The 19,741-nt window shown below is 41.5% G+C and overlaps 1 protein-coding gene across 2 annotated transcripts in view; it reads left to right on the plus strand.

The window, feature by feature from the left end:
* Positions 1–18,736, plus strand: part of met (MET proto-oncogene, receptor tyrosine kinase) — a 42,814-nt gene extending 24,078 nt beyond the window's left edge. Inside the window, exons 11-21 of one of the 2 annotated variants that reach the window (XM_056740543.1) lie at positions 4,174–4,392; positions 6,307–6,456; positions 8,067–8,223; positions 8,658–8,798; positions 9,156–9,392; positions 10,809–10,889; positions 13,616–13,797; positions 13,922–14,031; positions 14,125–14,290; positions 15,597–15,733; positions 16,797–18,736. In XM_056740543.1, the coding sequence (XP_056596521.1) occupies positions 4,174–4,392; positions 6,307–6,456; positions 8,067–8,223; positions 8,658–8,798; positions 9,156–9,392; positions 10,809–10,889; positions 13,616–13,797; positions 13,922–14,031; positions 14,125–14,290; positions 15,597–15,733; positions 16,797–17,007 (1,791 nt within the window). In that variant the 3' untranslated portion in view covers positions 17,008–18,736. The remainder of the gene's footprint in view (positions 1–4,173; positions 4,393–6,306; positions 6,457–8,066; positions 8,224–8,657; positions 8,799–9,155; positions 9,393–10,808; positions 10,890–13,615; positions 13,798–13,921; positions 14,032–14,124; positions 14,291–15,596; positions 15,734–16,796) is intronic. The other variant, XM_056740544.1, reaches the window with a different exon arrangement.
* The last annotated feature ends 1,005 nt before the right edge of the window (positions 18,737–19,741 follow it).

The raw sequence follows: 19,741 nt of genomic DNA on the forward strand, positions 1-19,741 counted from the left end.
CGGCGGCGTCGAGATCGTAAACAGAGGCGGGGAAAACGCGGCGGGCTAAGAGCTAAGCTAACGCTAACACCACACCGGCTCTCTTTACCCAGCATTTTCCTTGCTAATGTACGATCATTAGTGAACAAAATGGATGAGATTCGACTCCGCATCATCAACAACAAAAGACTTTTGAACTGCAATGTCATAATCTTCACGGAAACATGGCTACACAGCGGCATACCGGACAACGCTATTGAGTTAGCGGGCTACAACACACACCGGGCGGATAGAACGGCAGAGGAATCCGGTAAGACAAGAGGAGGTGGACTTTGCATTTATGTCAATAAAGCTTGGTGCACGAACTCTGTTATTGTCGGGAGACACTGCTCGGCTAACCTTGAGTTTCTCATGGTTAAATGTAGACCGTTTTATCTGCCACGGGAATTCACTTCCACCATTATAACGGCAGCTTATATTCCACCGGATGCTGATGCCAAGCTTGCTATGAAAGAACTTCATGCAGCCATCAGTAAACAACAGACTGCTCACCCGGAGGCTGCATTTATTGTTGCGGGAGATTTTAATCACTCAAACTTAAAGACAGTGCTCCCTAAATTTCATCAGCATGTTTCCTGCCACACAAGAGGAAATAAAACTTTAGACCATGTCTATACAAACATGGCTGAAGCTTACACCGCAACCCCCCTCCCCCACCTGGGTCAATCTGATCACCTTTCTTTGTTCCTCACCCCCAAGTATTCACCTCTCATTAATCGTGTGAAGCCATCAATGAAGACCATCAAGGTGTGGCCTGCGGGGGCAGACTTCACACTCCAGGAAAGGTTTCTACACACAGACTGGAGTATGTTTGCTTCTCAGGCCACCAGTGGCTCTCACACGGATATAGACAGCTACACCTCCTCTGTATTGGACTACATCAATACCACCATTGATAGTGTCACAACTCAAAAGCAGATCACCATATACCCTAATCAGAAGCCATGGATGAACAAGGAAGTGCGCCTCCTGTTGAAAGCACGCAACACCGCCTTCAGATCAGGTGATGCACAGGCCTATAGTACTTCCAGGGCAAATCTGAAGAGGGGCATCAAAAAGGCCAAGCACTGCTACAAGTTGAAGCTAGAGGAGCATTTTACCAATTCTGACCCTCGACGCATGTGGCAGGGCATCCAGGCCATTAGTGACTATAAACCCAACCACTCCATCCCCATAACCACAGATGCTGCCTTTCTAAACGAGCTTAATGACTTTTATGCACGCTTTGAGAGAGACAATAAGGAACCCGCCACCAGGCTCACACCTTCCACCGACCACCCAATCATCACACTAAATTCCACAGATGTTTTCACTGAACTAAGCCGGATAAATGCGCGCAAGGCTGCTGGCCCTGACGGCATCCCTGGTCGCGTACTCCGGGCATGTGCGGAGCAGCTCGCTGGGGTCTTCACGGACATCTTCAACCTGTCCCTCGCCCAAGCAGTGGTTCCAGCATGTTTCAAATCCACCTCCATTGTGCCCATTCCAAAACATTCCAGCCCGACATGCCTGAACGACTACCGCCCTGTAGCACTCACACCCATTGTTATGAAGTGCTTTGAGCGGCTGGTCCTGTCACACCTAAAAGACTCTTTACCATCCACACTGGACCCATACCAATTTGCCTACCGTAGCAATAGGAGCACAGATGATGCAGTGTCCATGGCGCTGCACTCCGTGCTCACACACCTGGACAATAAGGACACTTATGCACGCATGCTGTTTGTAGACTTCAGCTCTGCATTCAATACCGTAATCCCTTCCAAGCTAATCATCAAACTTGGAAACCTAGGCATTAACAATACAACCTGCAACTGGATTATGGATTTCCTGACGAACAGGCCTCAGCTTGTTAGGCTAGGCAACATCTGCTCCACCACAACCACCCTCAACACTGGTGTACCACAGGGCTGCGTACTGAGCCCCTTTCTCTACTCCCTTTTCACACTCGACTGCAGGCCTGTGAATGGATCTAACTCCCTCATCAAGTTTGCAGACGATACAACAGTGATTGGTCTCATCAGCAACAACGATGAGACTGCTTACAGGGAGGAGGTACGGCACCTGGCCACATGGTGCTCAAACAACAACCTGCTCCTTAACACTTCAAAGACAAAGGAGATCATCGTGGACTTCAGGAAGGCGAAAGGAGGCACACACGACCCCATCCACATTAACGGGACGGCTGTTGAACGTGTTTCCAGTTTTAAGTTCCTGGGGACCCACATTTCGGAGGACCTGTCCTGGACCACCAACACCTCATGCCTGGTCAAGAAGGCTCACCAGCGTCTCTTCTTTCTGAGGACACTGAAGAAGAACCAACTGTCTTCAACTATCCTGGTGAACTTCTATCGCTGCACGATAGAGAGCATCCTGACCAACTGTGTCACAGTCTGGTACGGGAACTGTTCTGTTGCTGAGCGCAAGGCACTGCAGCGGGTGGTGAAAACAGCCCAGCGCATCACAGGAACTACACTCCCTTCCATTGAGGACATCCAGAAGAAACGCTGTCTGCGTCGAGCTCGCAGCATTCTCAAGGACTCCTCTCACCCCGCTCATAGACTGTTTACTCTCCTGCCTTCCGGTAGGCGCTTCAGGTGCCTCCGGGCAAGAACCAGCAGACTAGGAAACAGCTTTTTTCCCAGAGCTGTTTCATTATTGAACTCTGCTCCCCACTGATTTCACTACCTCTCATAACTTTAACTTAATGCTGCTATTATAATGTTTACATTGCACTACAGGGCTGCCATGCATGACGGAACTGTACACACCAGTACTTCATGTATCTGCTCTACCGGACTGTTTACACGCATCATTTGCACTCTATACTGCTCACTTGCACACCAGGAACATTACACTGAATGCTCATTTGCACTAATGGACTACTCTCATAACTGCATTAACTCATCTACTGCACTGTAACTTTCATAACTGCATTAACTCATCTACTTCACTGTAACCTTAATAACTGCATTAACTCATCTACTGCACTGTAACTTTAATAACTGCACTAACTCACCTACTGCACTGTAACTCATCTATTGCATTATTGCATCTATCGCATAACAAACTGCATCTACTCATCTATTGCACTATAACTTCAATAACTGCATTAACTCATCTACTGCACTGTGACTGTATATCTGCATCTACTCATGTATTGCACCGTACCTTTAATAACCACATTAACTCATCTACTGCACTGTAACTTTAAAAGCTAATGTCTGTAACTAATGCACACTCAAGTCACTTGCACTATTGTATAGTCTATATTGTTATCTGTTCATAACCTCCTGTACATTAATGTTCACAGTATATAGCCTTCTGTATATATTGTTCATAGTACATACCGATTGTCATATTTTCATAGTACATGCCCAACGTAAATTATTTTCCTAATATTGTATTCTGTATTTATTCACACTGTATATCTGCACTTGCTAATTGCACTTCTGGTTAGACCTAAACTACATTTCGTTACACTGTACCTGTATATGTGTAATGACAATAAAGTTGAATCTAATCTAATCTAAAATATATTATGCTTTAACTTCACACTAAGGAACTCTATAGACTTCTACAAAAGGGCAATTCCGTTAAAAAGTCAACCTTACCATGATTTTTTTTTCCATTTTAATATGTTAACACGCATGTGTTTCCATAACGCATGTTTATTATTTTTTTAAATGTTTTTATTTTCATAGACTAACATTTATATTTTGAAGTTTGGACTCTATCAACAAGGGTTCAGTAAAATATAAAAAGATGGTTGAATATAATAGTAACAATTTCATTCTCTGACCATTTTTATGTCACGTCCATAATGCAAAATGTCACGTCCATAACGCTGGAATTGCCCAAAAGCAAAAAAAAACATGTATATCGATCTAAAAACATGATATATGATATGATATTAGTAAAGTCCTGTTATTATCTTGCCTTTTTGTCTGAACCAAATCAACATGGTCCTTTTATGAAACTCGGATATAAAGATGTCATTAACAAACACAAGCAAAATGAATAAACCACACAAGAGAAGTGAAGCACGTCAAAGTGTAACATGTCTCAGCGTTGACTATGGCATTAAGCTGTGAATGAAGCGACGACTAATTTGTGTTTGTGTTCTATGCCCAGACCTGCAGCCACGACGAGGAAAAGCAAAATATTCTTTGCATCACTCCCTCCTTGAAGGGCCTCAATGTTCAGCCTCCAGTCGCCACCAAAATCACCTTTGTGTTGGATGGATTTTCTACCGAGCAGTACGACCTGCTGTATGTGGAGGACCCCAAGTTTGAAGAGTTTCAGAAGCCCACTGTTTCGCCGAGAGGCAACAAGAGCATTCTGGAGATAAAGGTAAGATGGAAAGCTAAGACTGTTCTTGCGAGACTTTCGTACACATTGGTGGTTACATTAGGGAAAGGGCATTCTAGATAGCATTTGATTGGATGAAAATCTGTGCAGTATAAGTTGAGTCATCATTATTTTCGGTTTGGTTTCACTCAATGGAAAGAATGTAACTTTTATATCTGTAAATGATGGTAGACTAAAGCCCCATTCAGACCGCCAGCATCACCCAGCGACAAATCGAGGCGATGTCATTCATTTCAATGGAGAGCCAGCGACTTGTGGCGACACGAGCGACAGTAACTGTTAGCGACAGGAAGTGGGCATGTCTAGCGACGACAAAGTTGAGATTTGAACTTTATGCAAATGATGAGCGACTACCAATAGGAGTAAAGCAGCGGAGCTTACATCATCCGTCTCTCGTCCGTTACTGCAGGGTTTGTTTATAAATGTTACTAGAGCAACCAAAGCTAGGAACGCCTTCCAATGACCTCGTAGAACGAGACTAGCGACAAAGGCGCTGGCGCACTTTAAAAGCTACATAACTTAACTTGTGAATTAATGGCGTGCGGTCTTTTACCGTGATCTCAGTGCTTTACACTCCTTTTTAAGCTGGAAGGAAACAATACTGAAACAAAACAGGAAGTTTTGTTTGTTTCCCATTGAGAACCTCCTGCGTCCCTTCATCTTTGACATTGTTCTCTGCCCCCGAAGACTATAGCTTCTGACACATTGATGGCGAGACCCTTTACATTTGCCAGATGAAGCTGGTGAAAACTCAGCATTTTTAACAAAGAAATATACGAGTACAAGTTTTTTTTCTTTTTCCTAAAACTGCCACTCAATAGTCAAGTGCAGCTGTTGTGAAGGGAGGGGGTCGTGTGAGATTCAGCTTTTTCTTCCCATGCAAGACTTTTGCTTCCAATCCCTCTGTCCCCTTGGGACACTGGACACACATAAACAGAGACACACGCGAGCATTGTGTACTCGTCAGGGCCATTTAAAGGCACTGTATGTTCAATAATAGGTTGTAGTGGACCAGTTTAACTTAATTATCATTAAACTGCCTATCATGCGCTTTTATTCCCATGCTGTGTGTTTGTTTAGGTTGTACTGCTTGATAGTTAAGGGCTTCTTTAGGGAAATAAAATTGCACTTGGCAGGACTGTTGATGCTCTTATCAAAACGTCAAAGATTGTGTGCTGAAACTTGTATAGCACAATGAGAAGCACGGCAATCAGTATTTTTGTTTCTGTCCCAGAGATTTATATCTGTTTTGGAAGTCAATGCCTTAAAGGAATAATTCACCCGAAAAATATTTATTTTGCAGCTTGTTTTTCATAGAACGAAAAGTGAATGGTCATCACACCATGTAAGGCTGAATAGCCCACCCAGATACTCTTCAAAACATAATGCTGATTAATATCGAGTATTTACTTAATATGTTTTATGTATTATTGAGTGTTTATGTTTTATGAATGTCTGTTAACCCGTCTAGGGATGTGAGTGGTGCGCATGTTGGTTCGCAATCTCAAGCTGGCCTGTACTGTATAGTAACAGGTGCCGGAGTGGAGTGTGTCCAATCTGCAAAGCCCAGGCTGTCATGTGAGGAATGTGATCGCTGTCTTTATTGCCTCCTGCTCTGCTCCGTACACCAAAGCGGGCCGAGTTTAAAGATGCAATCTATACGCACCATATACCCCTCTAAGTCATGGGGCAATTTACAGAAACCCGCAGACTGAACGGCGTATTATGTTAATGAGTGTAAATGTTTATGTCTTGTGGTCAGGTAGTGTGTCCGATTATGTGTGAGTGGCACTGTGTCGTGTCCAAGGGCGTCCTGAAGTTTTCCAGATTTCTAAAGCAATGAGATTTTTTACGTGGATTTGTCATAACTTTGTTTTCTCTGTTGTCCCTATGCAGGTTCCTCCTGTGAATCAAGAGGCGGTAAAAAACGGCGAGGTGCTTAGAGTTTCGAACCGCACCTGTGAGAGCGTCACTCTGGTGGGCAACACGCTTGAATGCACCGTGCCCATGGAGCTCCAGACCGCCAATAATGAGCTGGAGGTGGAGGTACAGTCTCTCTTCCACTTCAGAGCACTCGAATCCAGACTGGCCCCTTATAAGAGCCACTCATCAGCCAGCTTACCCAATAGAGCAAGGCTGTGAAGTGTCTGTTTTTGGTAGACATCATTTTAGATGCCTTTATAGTTTTATCTATTCATTTTCTTAAAGTAGTTCACTTTAGCACAAAAGAAGATATTTTGAAAAAAGGTCTGTAACAGAACAGCACAGCCCCCCATTCACTTCTATTGTAACCAATGCAAGGGAATGAGTGGCTGTTGACAAAATATCTTCTTTTGTGTTCTGCAGAAGAAAGAAAGTCAAACATGTTTGAAATGAAAAGAGGGCGAGTAAATGATGACAGAATTTTCCTTTTGAAGGTGAACTACTCCTTTAAAAATGTTCTAAGCCAAGAATCAGACCAAACCAGCTTTGAGACGTTAGAGACTTTGAAGCCAGATAATATTTGATAATCAAACAAGTCATACCGTTACTGCTCCTGCCCGGTACTTTGAGAGCAAAGTGGCTATTTTTGATCCCAGAAAAAGCCTTAAACTGGGGGCCCCTAGAAGTTTGCAAGGGGTCCACAGAAAAAGTAAGGAAACATAAAAAATGACGTTTATTTGCTTTTTTTCTACATGCATAGTTTTTAGAATTGTTTAGATTTGCACGTTTCTGATGAGTTTTTTTTTCTTAGCCCAACTATTTAAATTCGAAAACAATATGTTGTCTTTTTGTAATGGATAATCTACTCTTCATCAAACAAAGTTTAAATGTTACTTTACACATAAAACATATAGATGGATAAGTATTTTAGAAAGGGGATCCCTCACAAAAGGTTTGTCTTATTTGGGTGTCCTTGGCATCATAAAGAAAACCCCTCTGGCTCTACAGAGGCCAGGCTGGGTTGCCAGATCTTGATGGTTGCCAGATTGCTTTCTAAATATACATTCTCTCCACACGGACCTTTGATATAAAAACAATATCAATGATTCATTTCCTCAATATTCCTCATATTGTCATTTTTACTTCAGACCCGACTGATAAAATGGCTTTCTTACATTTCCTTTTGGTCACCATTAGCTCAAGAACATTAGAAACCGTTTTCGCCCCCAGACAGACTGATATGATTGGTACAAAGATCAAAAAAACGTCGGCCTCAGCATAAAGTGCTTATCTGTCAGCGAGAGACGGACAGTGTGCGTGTGACACGATGCTCTAATCTGACCCCATCACAATGCGGCGAGCTGAACCTAATCTGAGCCCAAACTCAATAACGCTCGGCCACATAAGAGAAGCACTATCTCTGATCCAATTTCCCCTTCTGCCTGCAGTGGAAGCGCGTTTCATTTTGCCGTGCTGCTTTATGACCGGTGACTCTGAACCCAAAAGCTCCCAGAGGGTGTTGGTTTGTTGTGATGGTGAAGGTTCGAATGTAATCACTTTGGAATCTGAAGCAAATATGCCACAGATTTGATATGAAAAAGTCTGTTCTTACACATTAAATATCTGATGGTTTACAGATATATATATAGACTTGCTGATATATTGTGCCTTCGTGGAAAAACTTGGTAGCACAAGAACACAAAATATGCAATAATGTGTATTGTGCTTTGCAGTGGAAGCAGGCCACATCTTCTGTGATCTTGGGTCGAGTAATGTTGGCTAAAGACCAGGACTACAGCATTCTGATCACAGGAGGCATCTGCGTGTCCATCCTTCTACTGTTCTTGATTGGAATTTTTGTTTGGATCAAGAGGAAAAAGCACATCGATGGTATGTAACTGTATTTATTTTGTATTGTTTATATGTGGTGTTGTTCTGCATGTGTTTATCCGATGGAGTTTGTGTATAAATACTGCAGATTGTTTGTGTAGTTATTTACCATTTAAATCTTACACAAATTATGCAAATATCACCTTTTTCATTAAAGTGGCCGCTCTAGTTATTCAAAACAACATTGGATGTATAGCGAATTAGCCTTTTAAATGCTTTTTATCAAGCTTTTGCTTTCGCTCGATCAGTTTTTTGTTAAAAACAAACTGAATGAGAATTATAGTTGTAGACAGACTAAAATGGGTTTCCGGGTTGTTTGCGGGAGTCAATACTGCTGAAGTTCACGGTGGAGCGATCTGTCCCTTTTTTCTCACATCTTCTCCCCTTGGTCTCTCTCTCTCTCTCTCTCTCTCTCACCCTGTCTCTGGTTGTAGATTTAGCTAAGGCTATGGTTTGGTATGACGGCCGGGCTCACATTCCACACTTGGACATGTTGGCAAACGCGAGGAGTGTCAGTCCCACTAATGAAATGGTCTCTCACGAGTCCGTGGACTATAGAACCACTTTGCTTGAGGGTATGTTCTCACGCTTCGCTGCCTTTTGCTCAAAACACACCGCTGGTGGGGGTTCGCCAGATCAGCACTGAAAGGCAACTTTTATCCAGTTCTCCAAACACAGACCTTCTGATCTTACCCTCTTTATTTCCTTACAGAAAAGATCGCATGCTCCTTTGCCTGATTCATTCTTTGTTGAAAAGATGGAAAAAAAACTCACTTTCCCACTGTCATCTGTACAACCGGGTTTAGAGTTTCCTCCGCTCTTTGTAGTCGGTGCAATAACTCTGGCTCAGACTTTCCCCGCTTTGTTCAGGTGACCCCAGGCCTCAATGAACAAGTCGTTGACTTTTGACCTTTGACCTTGTCGCCCCACAGACCAGAACTTGCCTCTGTCGCAGACAGAGTCATGTCGACCTCATCTGTACGCGCACGCCCATGTGGACCTGTCCCCCATGCTCGGGGCGATGGATGGGGACTTGGCCTCTCCGCTGTTGCCATCGAATGCACCCATAGATCTGAGCAGCCTCCATCCTGAGCTGCTGAAGGAAGTTCAACATGTGGTCATAGCCCGAGAAGATCTGCTACTGCATTTGAATGAGATCATCGGAAGAGGTGAGGGAACACAAATATCTAATGTAAAAAAATTCTCGATGGCCGTTGCTAGTTTTGCAAATGAAATATTCAAACTTTGCCCAAAGTATTAAAGTTGAGCTCGTATATCATCCCGCACCATTTGTGCATTTGACTTGCCAGTGTGCAACTCGGAACTCCCTAGCAACCACATAGCAACATATAACATTCTCACCTCAAAGGAATTAGTCACCCATAGAATGTGATGTATCTCATTTACTCGCCCTCATGTCATTCCAAACCTGTTTGACTTTCTTTCTTCTGCAGAACACAAAAGAAGATATTTTGAAAACGTTGGTAACCAATCAACATTGACCCCCATTGACGTCCATTGTACGGACATAAAACCACAGAGACATTTCTTTTTGTGTTCCACAGAAAAAAAAGTTGTATACAGATTTCGCATTGCCAAGCACCACACGCATTCTTTTAGAAAGTCAAGTTTGTTTTTCTTGTTACATGTTGCTTTCAAGCTCATGTGCCAGCAAAGATTCAAAAACAGGTGCTTTACAAGAAATCCAATAGCTGAAATTAGTGATAAAGGAGGAATCGATTTCAGACGTGGTTAAACTGAGAAAAGGTTAAATGGGCACAATCAGCCCGGCAGGTTGGACATTTGAACATTAAATTGCCCGTCGTCTCATTGTTCCACAGACGTGTGGGTGTGAACGCACGTATCGTATTTACTTTGCAGATCAGATGAAAACCGCACTCCGTATACCCCCACACAAACCCATCAGCCCTGTGGGAAAGTCAAGCCCGACATGTGTGTGTTTGCACATATGACACACAGCGATTTATAGAGCTGGAGGAAGAGACTGTGCATGTGTGTGTGTTTGCGTGCGAGTATGTTGGGGTGGTCGGGGTGGCATGAGTAGTGATTTGTTCTCGTGTTAAATTCCAGGCTCATTGTTGGGCTGTCTCAGGGCTCCGTGCCGGTAATCTGACTCGCCTCCCATCTGGGAAGACGTGATAGCGGTGCCGGAGAGAGATTACAGCGTTCCACGCTCCATTATTTTCGACATAACACCCTGACTCTCACTTACCCTTTATTCTCGGTGCCCTAATTAGAGAGAACACCCGGCCCAGATACTTGTAATTGGTTCATCTTTCAGGGATAGACCTGACAGTCACATGAAAAGCATCCGGAACACCCCACCAACCACGAGTTTGTTTCTTCTCTACTGTCTAATGTTAAACTTACTAAACTGTAAAAAAATGCAAGTGCAGCAGTGAATAGGAATTCATATTCACACTCCATTGATTCGCAACATCCATTGTTCTCAGTTTTGGAAGGCTACTGTACGTTATGTGCACCTGCAGTGCTAAAACTCAGAAAGGCTGATAGATTCATGTGTATAATAATCTCTTAAACTTTTCCTGTCTTTGTTTGCCCAGGCCACTTTGGATGCGTTTTCCACGGGACCCTGCTCGAACCAGATGGCCAGAAACAGCATTGCGCTGTCAAGTCTTTAAACCGTGAGTTTGAAACCATTGCGTAGTGTTGAAGTGATGAATTGGTGTTAAGGGACGGTGAAAGAAGGCTCATAGGTTGTATTTAGAGGCTTTTTACAACTGAAAGGGGTCATATGGCGTGAATACATGTTTGTCTGTGTCTTTGGTGTGTTGCACGCATGTATTAGACACGTCAAATTGCAAAAATTAAAGTATGGCAACAAAAGATGCGTTCTATCAATAAGCGAATGCTCACCCAGACCTGACTAAAACGCATTGTGTGACCACACCCCCACAAATCTATGTCAGTTCCCGGTATGATTTGACTAAGATTGCCCAAATAAGGGTGCGCAACTAAGGGTGTACCTGTCAGTACAATTTCTTTGGAACCTGACGTTTAAAATATGGTAAGAGGCGTTACATTTCCGTCACGTGATTGCAGTATTCGACCAATCACTACACACTGGTTAAATGACCAATCATAGCACACCTCGCTTTTCAGAGCGATGATCTTTGTAAAAAATCTGCGCGTTTCAGAGAGACGGAGCAAAGAGGAGATACAAACATGCACAGTATGTGAAAAAATACAGCGTTATTGAACCTTAAATCATGTATACACATTGCATTACATCTAAAACAAACTATAATATCTGTTTAAGACGTCTCATATCACACTTTTAAGAACTTTTCTAGATGCTAGAAAACTTTCTACTATCCTAAGATTAATATTGTTGCTTTCTTTCTGAAACCTCGGATGTCCAAATAAGCTGTTTTCCAGGAAATAGAAAAAACACTGACAACACAGTATTTAAAAATATAATTTAAAAAGTACTTTGTTAATTCTTTTTAAAAAACATAGAGTGTGATACAGGGTATCAGAAGGACGATGATATGCAGAAATACTATATATAAGATATATGTGTTAGTTTCCCCAAAGAAAGAAAACTTGGTGGAGCTGTCATGGGGCGGGATTATCTGTTCAGCTGACCAAGGACAGATGGGGGTGTTAACAGATTTTATATACTGTACAGAAAATATATATTTTTATATAGGGAAAAAATTCAGGCCACTCCAAATTGTTTATTTAAGCACCATTTCTAGATTGTATCGTGTCTATTCCAGTCCAGTGTCTGTTGAATTACAACAAAATCAAACTTTAGGAGTGACACTCCATAAAGTCATCCAACAGCAGTGTAAAAGACTGACAACATTAAAAAAAAACTGATAAAAGTCAAGGATTTTGACATGCAAAAAAAATTTTGGGAACTCTTCCTAAATACATGTTCAAATATTGCTGTTGTATTGCTTTGAAGTGAATATGAACTTGTTTTCTTTGCAGTATCTGAAAAATAATAATATTTTCTGATATTTTGACCAGTTTGCATTTTCTGCAAGGGAATGTGAAAATAGAAACAATACTTTTATTTGGGAGAAATATTGTCAGTAGTTCAAAGAATGAAAAAACACATACCTATAAAAAGTACATTCAGAAAATCAGAAAATCTTTTTGAAATGGTCTTTTCATTGTTTCTGCAGCTAGCCGGCTATTATTATTATTTGAGCAATAGAAATAACACTTGAGCTTTAATGTCATTTTTATGAACTCCTAACAAACACTGAAACTTAATCAAAATAAATGTACCTGAATTGTGATGCTTTAAAACAAGCTAGCAGACAACGTTTATCTTTATTTTGGATCCCTCTTGGCTCCCGACATACCTTATTATATTGCCAGTTGGTTTTGTACTGGTTACATTACTGGTTTCAACCCGGTTAAACACACAACATCTCTATACAGAGACATGACGTATGACACACGGGGCTGTTTTAATATGACACTGCGATGAAGATGATGATGAATGAAGAGCAGAACCGCCATATCACATTAGAGACGCCCCTAATCACGTCACTGAGAGCTTTAGATTTATGACCCCAGCTCTGCTTTTCTTGCTCAGATTTGCTCTGAGAACGAAGGCTTGTTTCAACAGGAAGCGCTGCTGAACTGGACCTTAAATGTTTCTGGTGTTCCATGTTGTCAGGCAATGTTTTGAAAAGCTTTATTGTATTGAATTTTGGGAGGAATCACAACAAGGAGTCAGATTTTACATCATGATTAAATGATACAACAAATCGACCAACTAAACGCTTGGAGCTGTTCCCAGATCAGTCTTTTGAGGATACTGACAGCGGCTCAGTGTAGTGTGGGATGTTGCATCATTGCGAGATCATTCGTCTGTAAACACAACACGTATACACAGGCCTTTTCTTTTTGTTTCGTATTACCCGTAAGCCTCTCTTCTTCCTAGCGAAAGGTTAAACATCTGCTTAATCTTCCCGAAATGTGAAAGCGCCTCCAACGAGATTAAATGAAGGCACAGCTAAACAACGAGAGAGCTGGAGATCCAGCTAGTAATGGCTCGGTCATGACACAGTGGATTAAGTCTCCGCTCTGAAACCCAGCGCTCCTCCCCGGGTGAAATATTAGGCCTCGTGTGATAAAACACTTGATAGTGTTGGGGATAATTTATATGTCGTGGTGAAATGGTTCACTGACAGCTTGGCAGGTTTATTGCCATCCAAGTGAACGTATAGCAGGATGGATTTTACAAGTTGGGTCAAGCGTGTAAATCTAGCAGACGTGGGTTGGTGCCGATAACGTTGACCTTTGACCTGCTGAGATTTCGCCTTATCAGTACTGTGGCTTTTATTAATAATGAGTACGTCTCAATAAGCTTATATGCGGCTTGCAGGAATCACAGATATTGAGGAGGTATCTCAGTTCCTGAAGGAAGGCATCATCATGAAGGATTTCAGCCATCCCAACGTGCTCTCGCTGCTGGGAATCTGCCTGCCCAGCGAGGGGTCGCCACTCGTCGTTTTGCCTTACATGAAGCATGGGGATCTGCGCAACTTCATCAGAAATGAGTCTCATGTACGTGGTGCCAACATCTCAAATGACGTTGAACTAATAAACTCTTTATATAAAATAAAATTTTGGTTTCATTTGGTTCATTTTTCAATAAACAAGAGTGATGAAGATTTTTATTCCTACACAGAACCCCACAGTGAAGGACCTGATGGGTTTTGGGCTGCAGGTGGCTAAAGGAATGGAGTATCTCGCAAGCAAGAAGTTCGTACACAGGGACCTTGCGGCCCGAAACTGCATGTGAGTTTTTCGACAACTCAAGTTTGTCGCTTTCTCTACCAAGTTATGTGTGTGTGTACATCTCAAGTAAAATGTTTGTGATGTTCATCTCAGGCTGGACGAGAGCTACACAGTAAAGGTGGCAGATTTCGGGTTGGCAAGGGACGTGTATGATAAAGAATACTACAGCGTGCACAACAAGCATGGAGTCAAGCTACCCGTGAAATGGATGGCATTAGAAAGCCTGCAGACACATAAGTTTACCGCAAAATCTGACGTGGTGAGTAGCTCCCTATTAAGCTTTCCTGTAGCTAAGTGGTAAGAGCGTTGCAAGGTTGTGGGTTCGAGCCCAGGGATTGCAAATACCTATGTAAAAATGTATAGGATAACTATCGAAAGCGTCTGCCAAATGCCTAAATGTTAAGAAGTCATCAGCATAAATTGTTTTAATTGATGGCGTTCAGTTTTGTATGTGTGAAAACATTTTTCCTGTTTAATTGTTCTTCAAAAACATTGCAGTTTGATAGAGACGCATCCAAATTTTGGTTTAACCCTAGTCACAACCTTTTTTATAAACTAGAAAGAAATAAGTCAGTAATAATGTTTTTTGATACAAGCCCCTAATCTTATAAAGAGCTTAACTTTAAATGAACAGTTCACCCAAAAATGAAAATTCTGTCTTCATTTACTTGCCCACAAGTGTTCCAAATCTGTATAAATGTCTTTGTTCATCAGAACACAGAGAAAGATATTTGGAAGAATGCTTGTTACCAAACAGTTATTGGTCACCATTGACCACCATAGTAGGTTTATACCTTTCTTTGTTCTGTTGAACACAAAATAAGATATTTTGAAGAATGTAGAAAAGGAAACAATTCTGCGGCACTTTTGACTGCCATTGTCATTTTCCCTACTATGGTAGTTAATGGTGGCCAAGAACTGTTTGGTTACAAGCATTCTTCCAAATATGTTTTCGGTGTCATCAGAACAAAGAAATGTATACAGATTTGAAACAACTCGAGGAAGAAGTCCAATTATCATTTTGGGTGAACTGTTCCTTTAACATTAGAACTAAACCTTAACCCTAACATCTGATTGGCTGTCTGGAAGGATGTTGTTTTTATTCCCTCGTGGGCATCGTAGGCATCAAATGGAACATTCCTGTGTGCCTATAGTGCCCAACAATTACTCAATTTCTCAACAACAAAAAGTCAGATTCAGTCAGTTTCAGTTCATTAACTTGTATCTTGCCTAACATAATCATTCATGCATGTGCACACACGTCGTGACCAAGGTGTGCCGTGACTCTTGTCCTGTTGTCTAACCTGCCTACCTTCCAATAAAATATATTACTGTTTGACCACATTTTCTGGAGAAATGGTTTTCCCAATATATCTGTAAACACCGACTGTTCCCTTAGATAGATTTATGGGTTCAGCGTTCCATTCTGTTTGGCACGCCGTATTCCCTTTGTATCAGCCTCCAACAACTGTTGACATGTTGTCCAGAGTTCACCCAAATGTCAGTTGTTTTGATAGGTGCTTGCTTGCTTTGCTCATAACCCATTGTGTTCCCTCTTCACACAGTGGTCGTTTGGAGTTCTGCTGTGGGAACTCATGACCCGCGGCGCCCCGCCGTACTCCGACGTGAACTCCTTCGACATCACGGTCTTCCTTCTACAAGGGCGAAGACTGCTACAGCCCGAGTTTTGTCCGGACGCCCTGTAAGCATTCAGTAGCACACACATACTTTTCAGCGTCCTTCGTACAACACACAACACGCCGAGGGGGGGTGGGCATCAACACCAGGGCGTACAACAGAGGGCCATTGTTAACCACCCGCAGACTCATTGAAGCAGTCGCGGGTCATCAGAACTCTCGGCCAACTCGGCTGCGCATGACTACCTGTGATTGACACACATTGACTCCCAAACCCGCCTGTACGATATGAGTCAACCTCCAAACATTCTTCACACACGGCTGTTTAATAACCAGCCAGTGGTGCTGTGAATAAAGATATGTGGGTCATCACTCCCTACCCTCATGAAGAGCACAGCCAGCTATCAGTCTCACATTTCTCTGGGGTTTGAAGGCCTCTGCTCGACAGACTGTTGCAGGAAAAACAATGAAAAGTTGTTGTGAAATGATGGTTTTCACTGTAGGTGATAAATTTCGAGGCACCAGTGTCTTAAAAAAACAGATGGTGCGAATGGAATTAAGGGCCTGTAGGGCCGCCCATCATCATTATTGCTTACAGAGTATTTAAGATTTGTTTAGATTTGACACGTAACAACTTAGCAACCAACAAGGTTGTTTTAGTGTTATAACATTAAAACTTTGAAAAACGTCTCTATGTATTGAAATCAAATCAAATAATGACCTAAGAATTATTGGAAAAACTTAACAAAAGGAAAATTTGGAATGTTGCTTAAAAATAAACTGAAATAAGTTTAAAGCACTAAAATTAGTAATAAACAAAAGCTAAAATTAATTGATATTATATAGCAACATAAAAAATGAACAGATAAATTATAAAATGACAAAAGCATACGCCAAAATTGCTAAAACATATAAACAAAAGATCTAAATATAAAAGCAAATTTAAAATATTAATAAAACTAAAATCAAAACTATAATAACCACATAGCATCACACAGAAAACTTGCACAACACCCTAGCTTCATGATTCAGAAAATTAAAAAAATATATATTGCTCATCAAAAAAATTCTACATAGACGCTTTTCATTTCAGTTGCGAGTCCTTAACATTTCGTTTTTTTATCCCAGATACAATGTGATGGTCGAGTGCTGGCACCCCAAACCCGAGCGCCGCCCCACCTTTTCAGAGTTGGTGTCCCGCATCGCCGGCATCTTTTCCAGCTTCAGCGGAGAGCACTACATCCTCCTCAACACCACCTACGTCAACATCGACAAGATGACGCCGTACCCCTCTCTCATCTCCTCTCAGAGTAACCTCGACCGTGACTGCTGCACCTGAGAGACAACAACAACAGATGGAGAGTGGAGAGAAGAGAGCGGGAACATGAAAAGCAAAAGCTCTTAATTGTCGCTTACGAAAGACACTGGACGGAAAAAGGAGGGAGGCTGTCCAAGGACACTGTGAAAGACTTTAAAGGCGCACACACTCCCTTAATCACTGTAAATAGATTGTGATGAGCCGTGACATGTGAAGTTGAAGTTCTCCGCTCAGGCGTGGGATAGAGACCCGAAGCGAGTCGGATAGCGATGCATCCGCAGCCGTAGATGTTTCTGTGGTGGTGTCCATGTGGAGTTGGTTGGAAGAGGATTTGTCATTGGTCGATTGTCAACCCATTAATGTCTCATCTGTTCATTTGTACGGTTGCATTCGGACGCCTCTCGCAATCTGTGCCCATCTGATTCGTTTACGCTATTGGCAAACGCTTTCCTGCCGAACAACTTTAAGGTTGTCTCTGATCGCACAGTCAGATTGTTTCTAAAATGGAGAAACTCTTCAGTGGCGTTGTGTTCTCTGGGCTAACTGAGCATATGTCCAGCATTTCGTTTTCTGTGAAAAATGTAATATGACATTGTGCATGCCTTCATACTATGAACTGAACGCGGCATAATGAAGTTCTCTTCGGAACACTCGACAGGTAACATGGGATGATTGTAAAGAGCTTTTATCCGTCTGTGTTTTTTTTGTCTGTACTGTAGATACAGACGTCATCGAATCTTTCCCTTCCGAGTCATGTTTGGATAAAAATTCAAAATGCTGTGATGCTTAACCCATCATTTTATTATTTGCAACAAGACTTTTGTAGTTCAGAGGTTGTTCTATATTTTTATTAGAATATGTTAAATTAGCATATCACTCGGGCCTCATGGAAACTGCACGCCTTCACATTTTCACATTGTGTATATGGAGTTACAGTAAAATGTTATTGGTGATGTTTGCTTTAGTCATAGTTACTTGAGTAATATGACGTTTATTGAGGAAGATATGTGACGCAGGAGTTGATTTTGTCCATCTGTAATTGATTGGATTGTTAAAAGTGGAGTTACTTGCATAAGTAGAACCACAATGTTACTGGGGGGATGCCGTTAAAAATAAAAACAATGTAATTTCAAAGGCAAGTTGTTACATTTTGCTGAGAAGAACACAATTTGTTTACAATTTGATTACACACTATTGATCACGCACAATAAGGCCAATTTCATGTTTACTTTTTTATTAAATGTTAAACGGAGCTGAAAGTACTTAGATTTGTATTTGCGAATTATCAAATATGCCAAAGACGTGTTGGCTGGTGTATTAAACTGTATAAAGATAGCTGCAGTTTCCATGCAGGCCTGTACAGTATATCGCTATGTAGTGAAGATGACAATGAATGTGAGTTTCCATTATGAACTACTGGTTGATGTAAATAATTTCTTTCACTACCCTTCTTGTCTGACTTGCTGTGTGATACATGTATATAAAGCCTACGAACACAGTATACAATATAGACAGTTTGGGTTTAGCTAATAGGTTGTTTTCATTTCACCCCTATCCGTTTGTTACAAATGAACAACGAACTGTTTAAATCATTTAGTATAAAGTTTTATGCTGTTTCATTTATTATACCCGTCTTTTTAGTTGAGGCTTTAACTATCACTGTCTCCTTGTGAGCTGTTTGGGGATGAAAATGATTCAATTATGGTACATATTACACTGTTGTTCCCGTGACAATAAAGTGTCATCATGAGTGTGTGTTTGAGTCCTTAATGTAACATTGTATTTTGTTGTCTTCTGTGAGAGACCTTTGAGTCTCATTCCATCTCACTGACTCTGTGTGAACTTTGAACATGACCTTCTAAAGTCTGTCATTGCTCTTGACTCGACCCTCAGCCACTGTCGTCTAGGCTTTTTAATTTCCTCCTTAATGGTCTCATCTTGAAAAGAATGGTAATACTACCTGTCGGGGAAAAAACTGGATCAAATTGAATACTGTATTAGGTATGATTTTTTTCCTTAGATCAACCTGTATGGTATTCAAATATATGCAAACAGAATTCAGTATTTAACTGAAATCCAACCATTAAAATCTATATTGTAGCTTTAACCTGCTTTTTGCATTCGACTTTACTAAGCTGCCCTATCTTAGAGGACAAACACTACATCCCTCCTACTTCTCATAACTCAACACTAACTCATAAGCTATCGTGGAGGAGTGCATGAGACACTGCGCTGTTATCTAGTATCCAAATTAAATCTCCTATTGTAACCTTCTGTGACTTTCTATATGAAGTCACTAGACTGCCATCTAGTGGATGAACAAACTATCACACCCAAAAAATAAACTAGATTGCGTTTTTGTGATAAAACTAAGACCTTTGCAGTGTTTCAGCATCATAAATTCCTTTCATGGAAAAAATAACAAGTCTCATCGGGTCTTTACTGAAAGAAATAAGGTAGTGATGTAGTGTCGTGAAAATATTGCTTCCAGCTATTTGAAAACCAGACGGAAAATCCGCCCCGAAATGACGTTCTGTCTGCTCAGCTTAAACCCCGACCTTCACTTGGGAGTTTAAAAAGCCCAATGACATGACATTTATGAGCTATTTACAACACACTCCATTTCATCTATTACACTATAACATCAATATGATGCTGGCACGAACAAGGCGGACTTTTACAGGCCCCCCTGCTCCCCCAGCGTGCGCGTGCGCGCAGATTAAATAATAAAGCATTACTAATATTGTACTTCACA

This window comes from Triplophysa dalaica, chromosome 24 (genome assembly GCF_015846415.1).
Source record: "Triplophysa dalaica isolate WHDGS20190420 chromosome 24, ASM1584641v1, whole genome shotgun sequence".
NCBI classification, from domain to species: domain Eukaryota; kingdom Metazoa; phylum Chordata; class Actinopteri; order Cypriniformes; family Nemacheilidae; genus Triplophysa; species Triplophysa dalaica.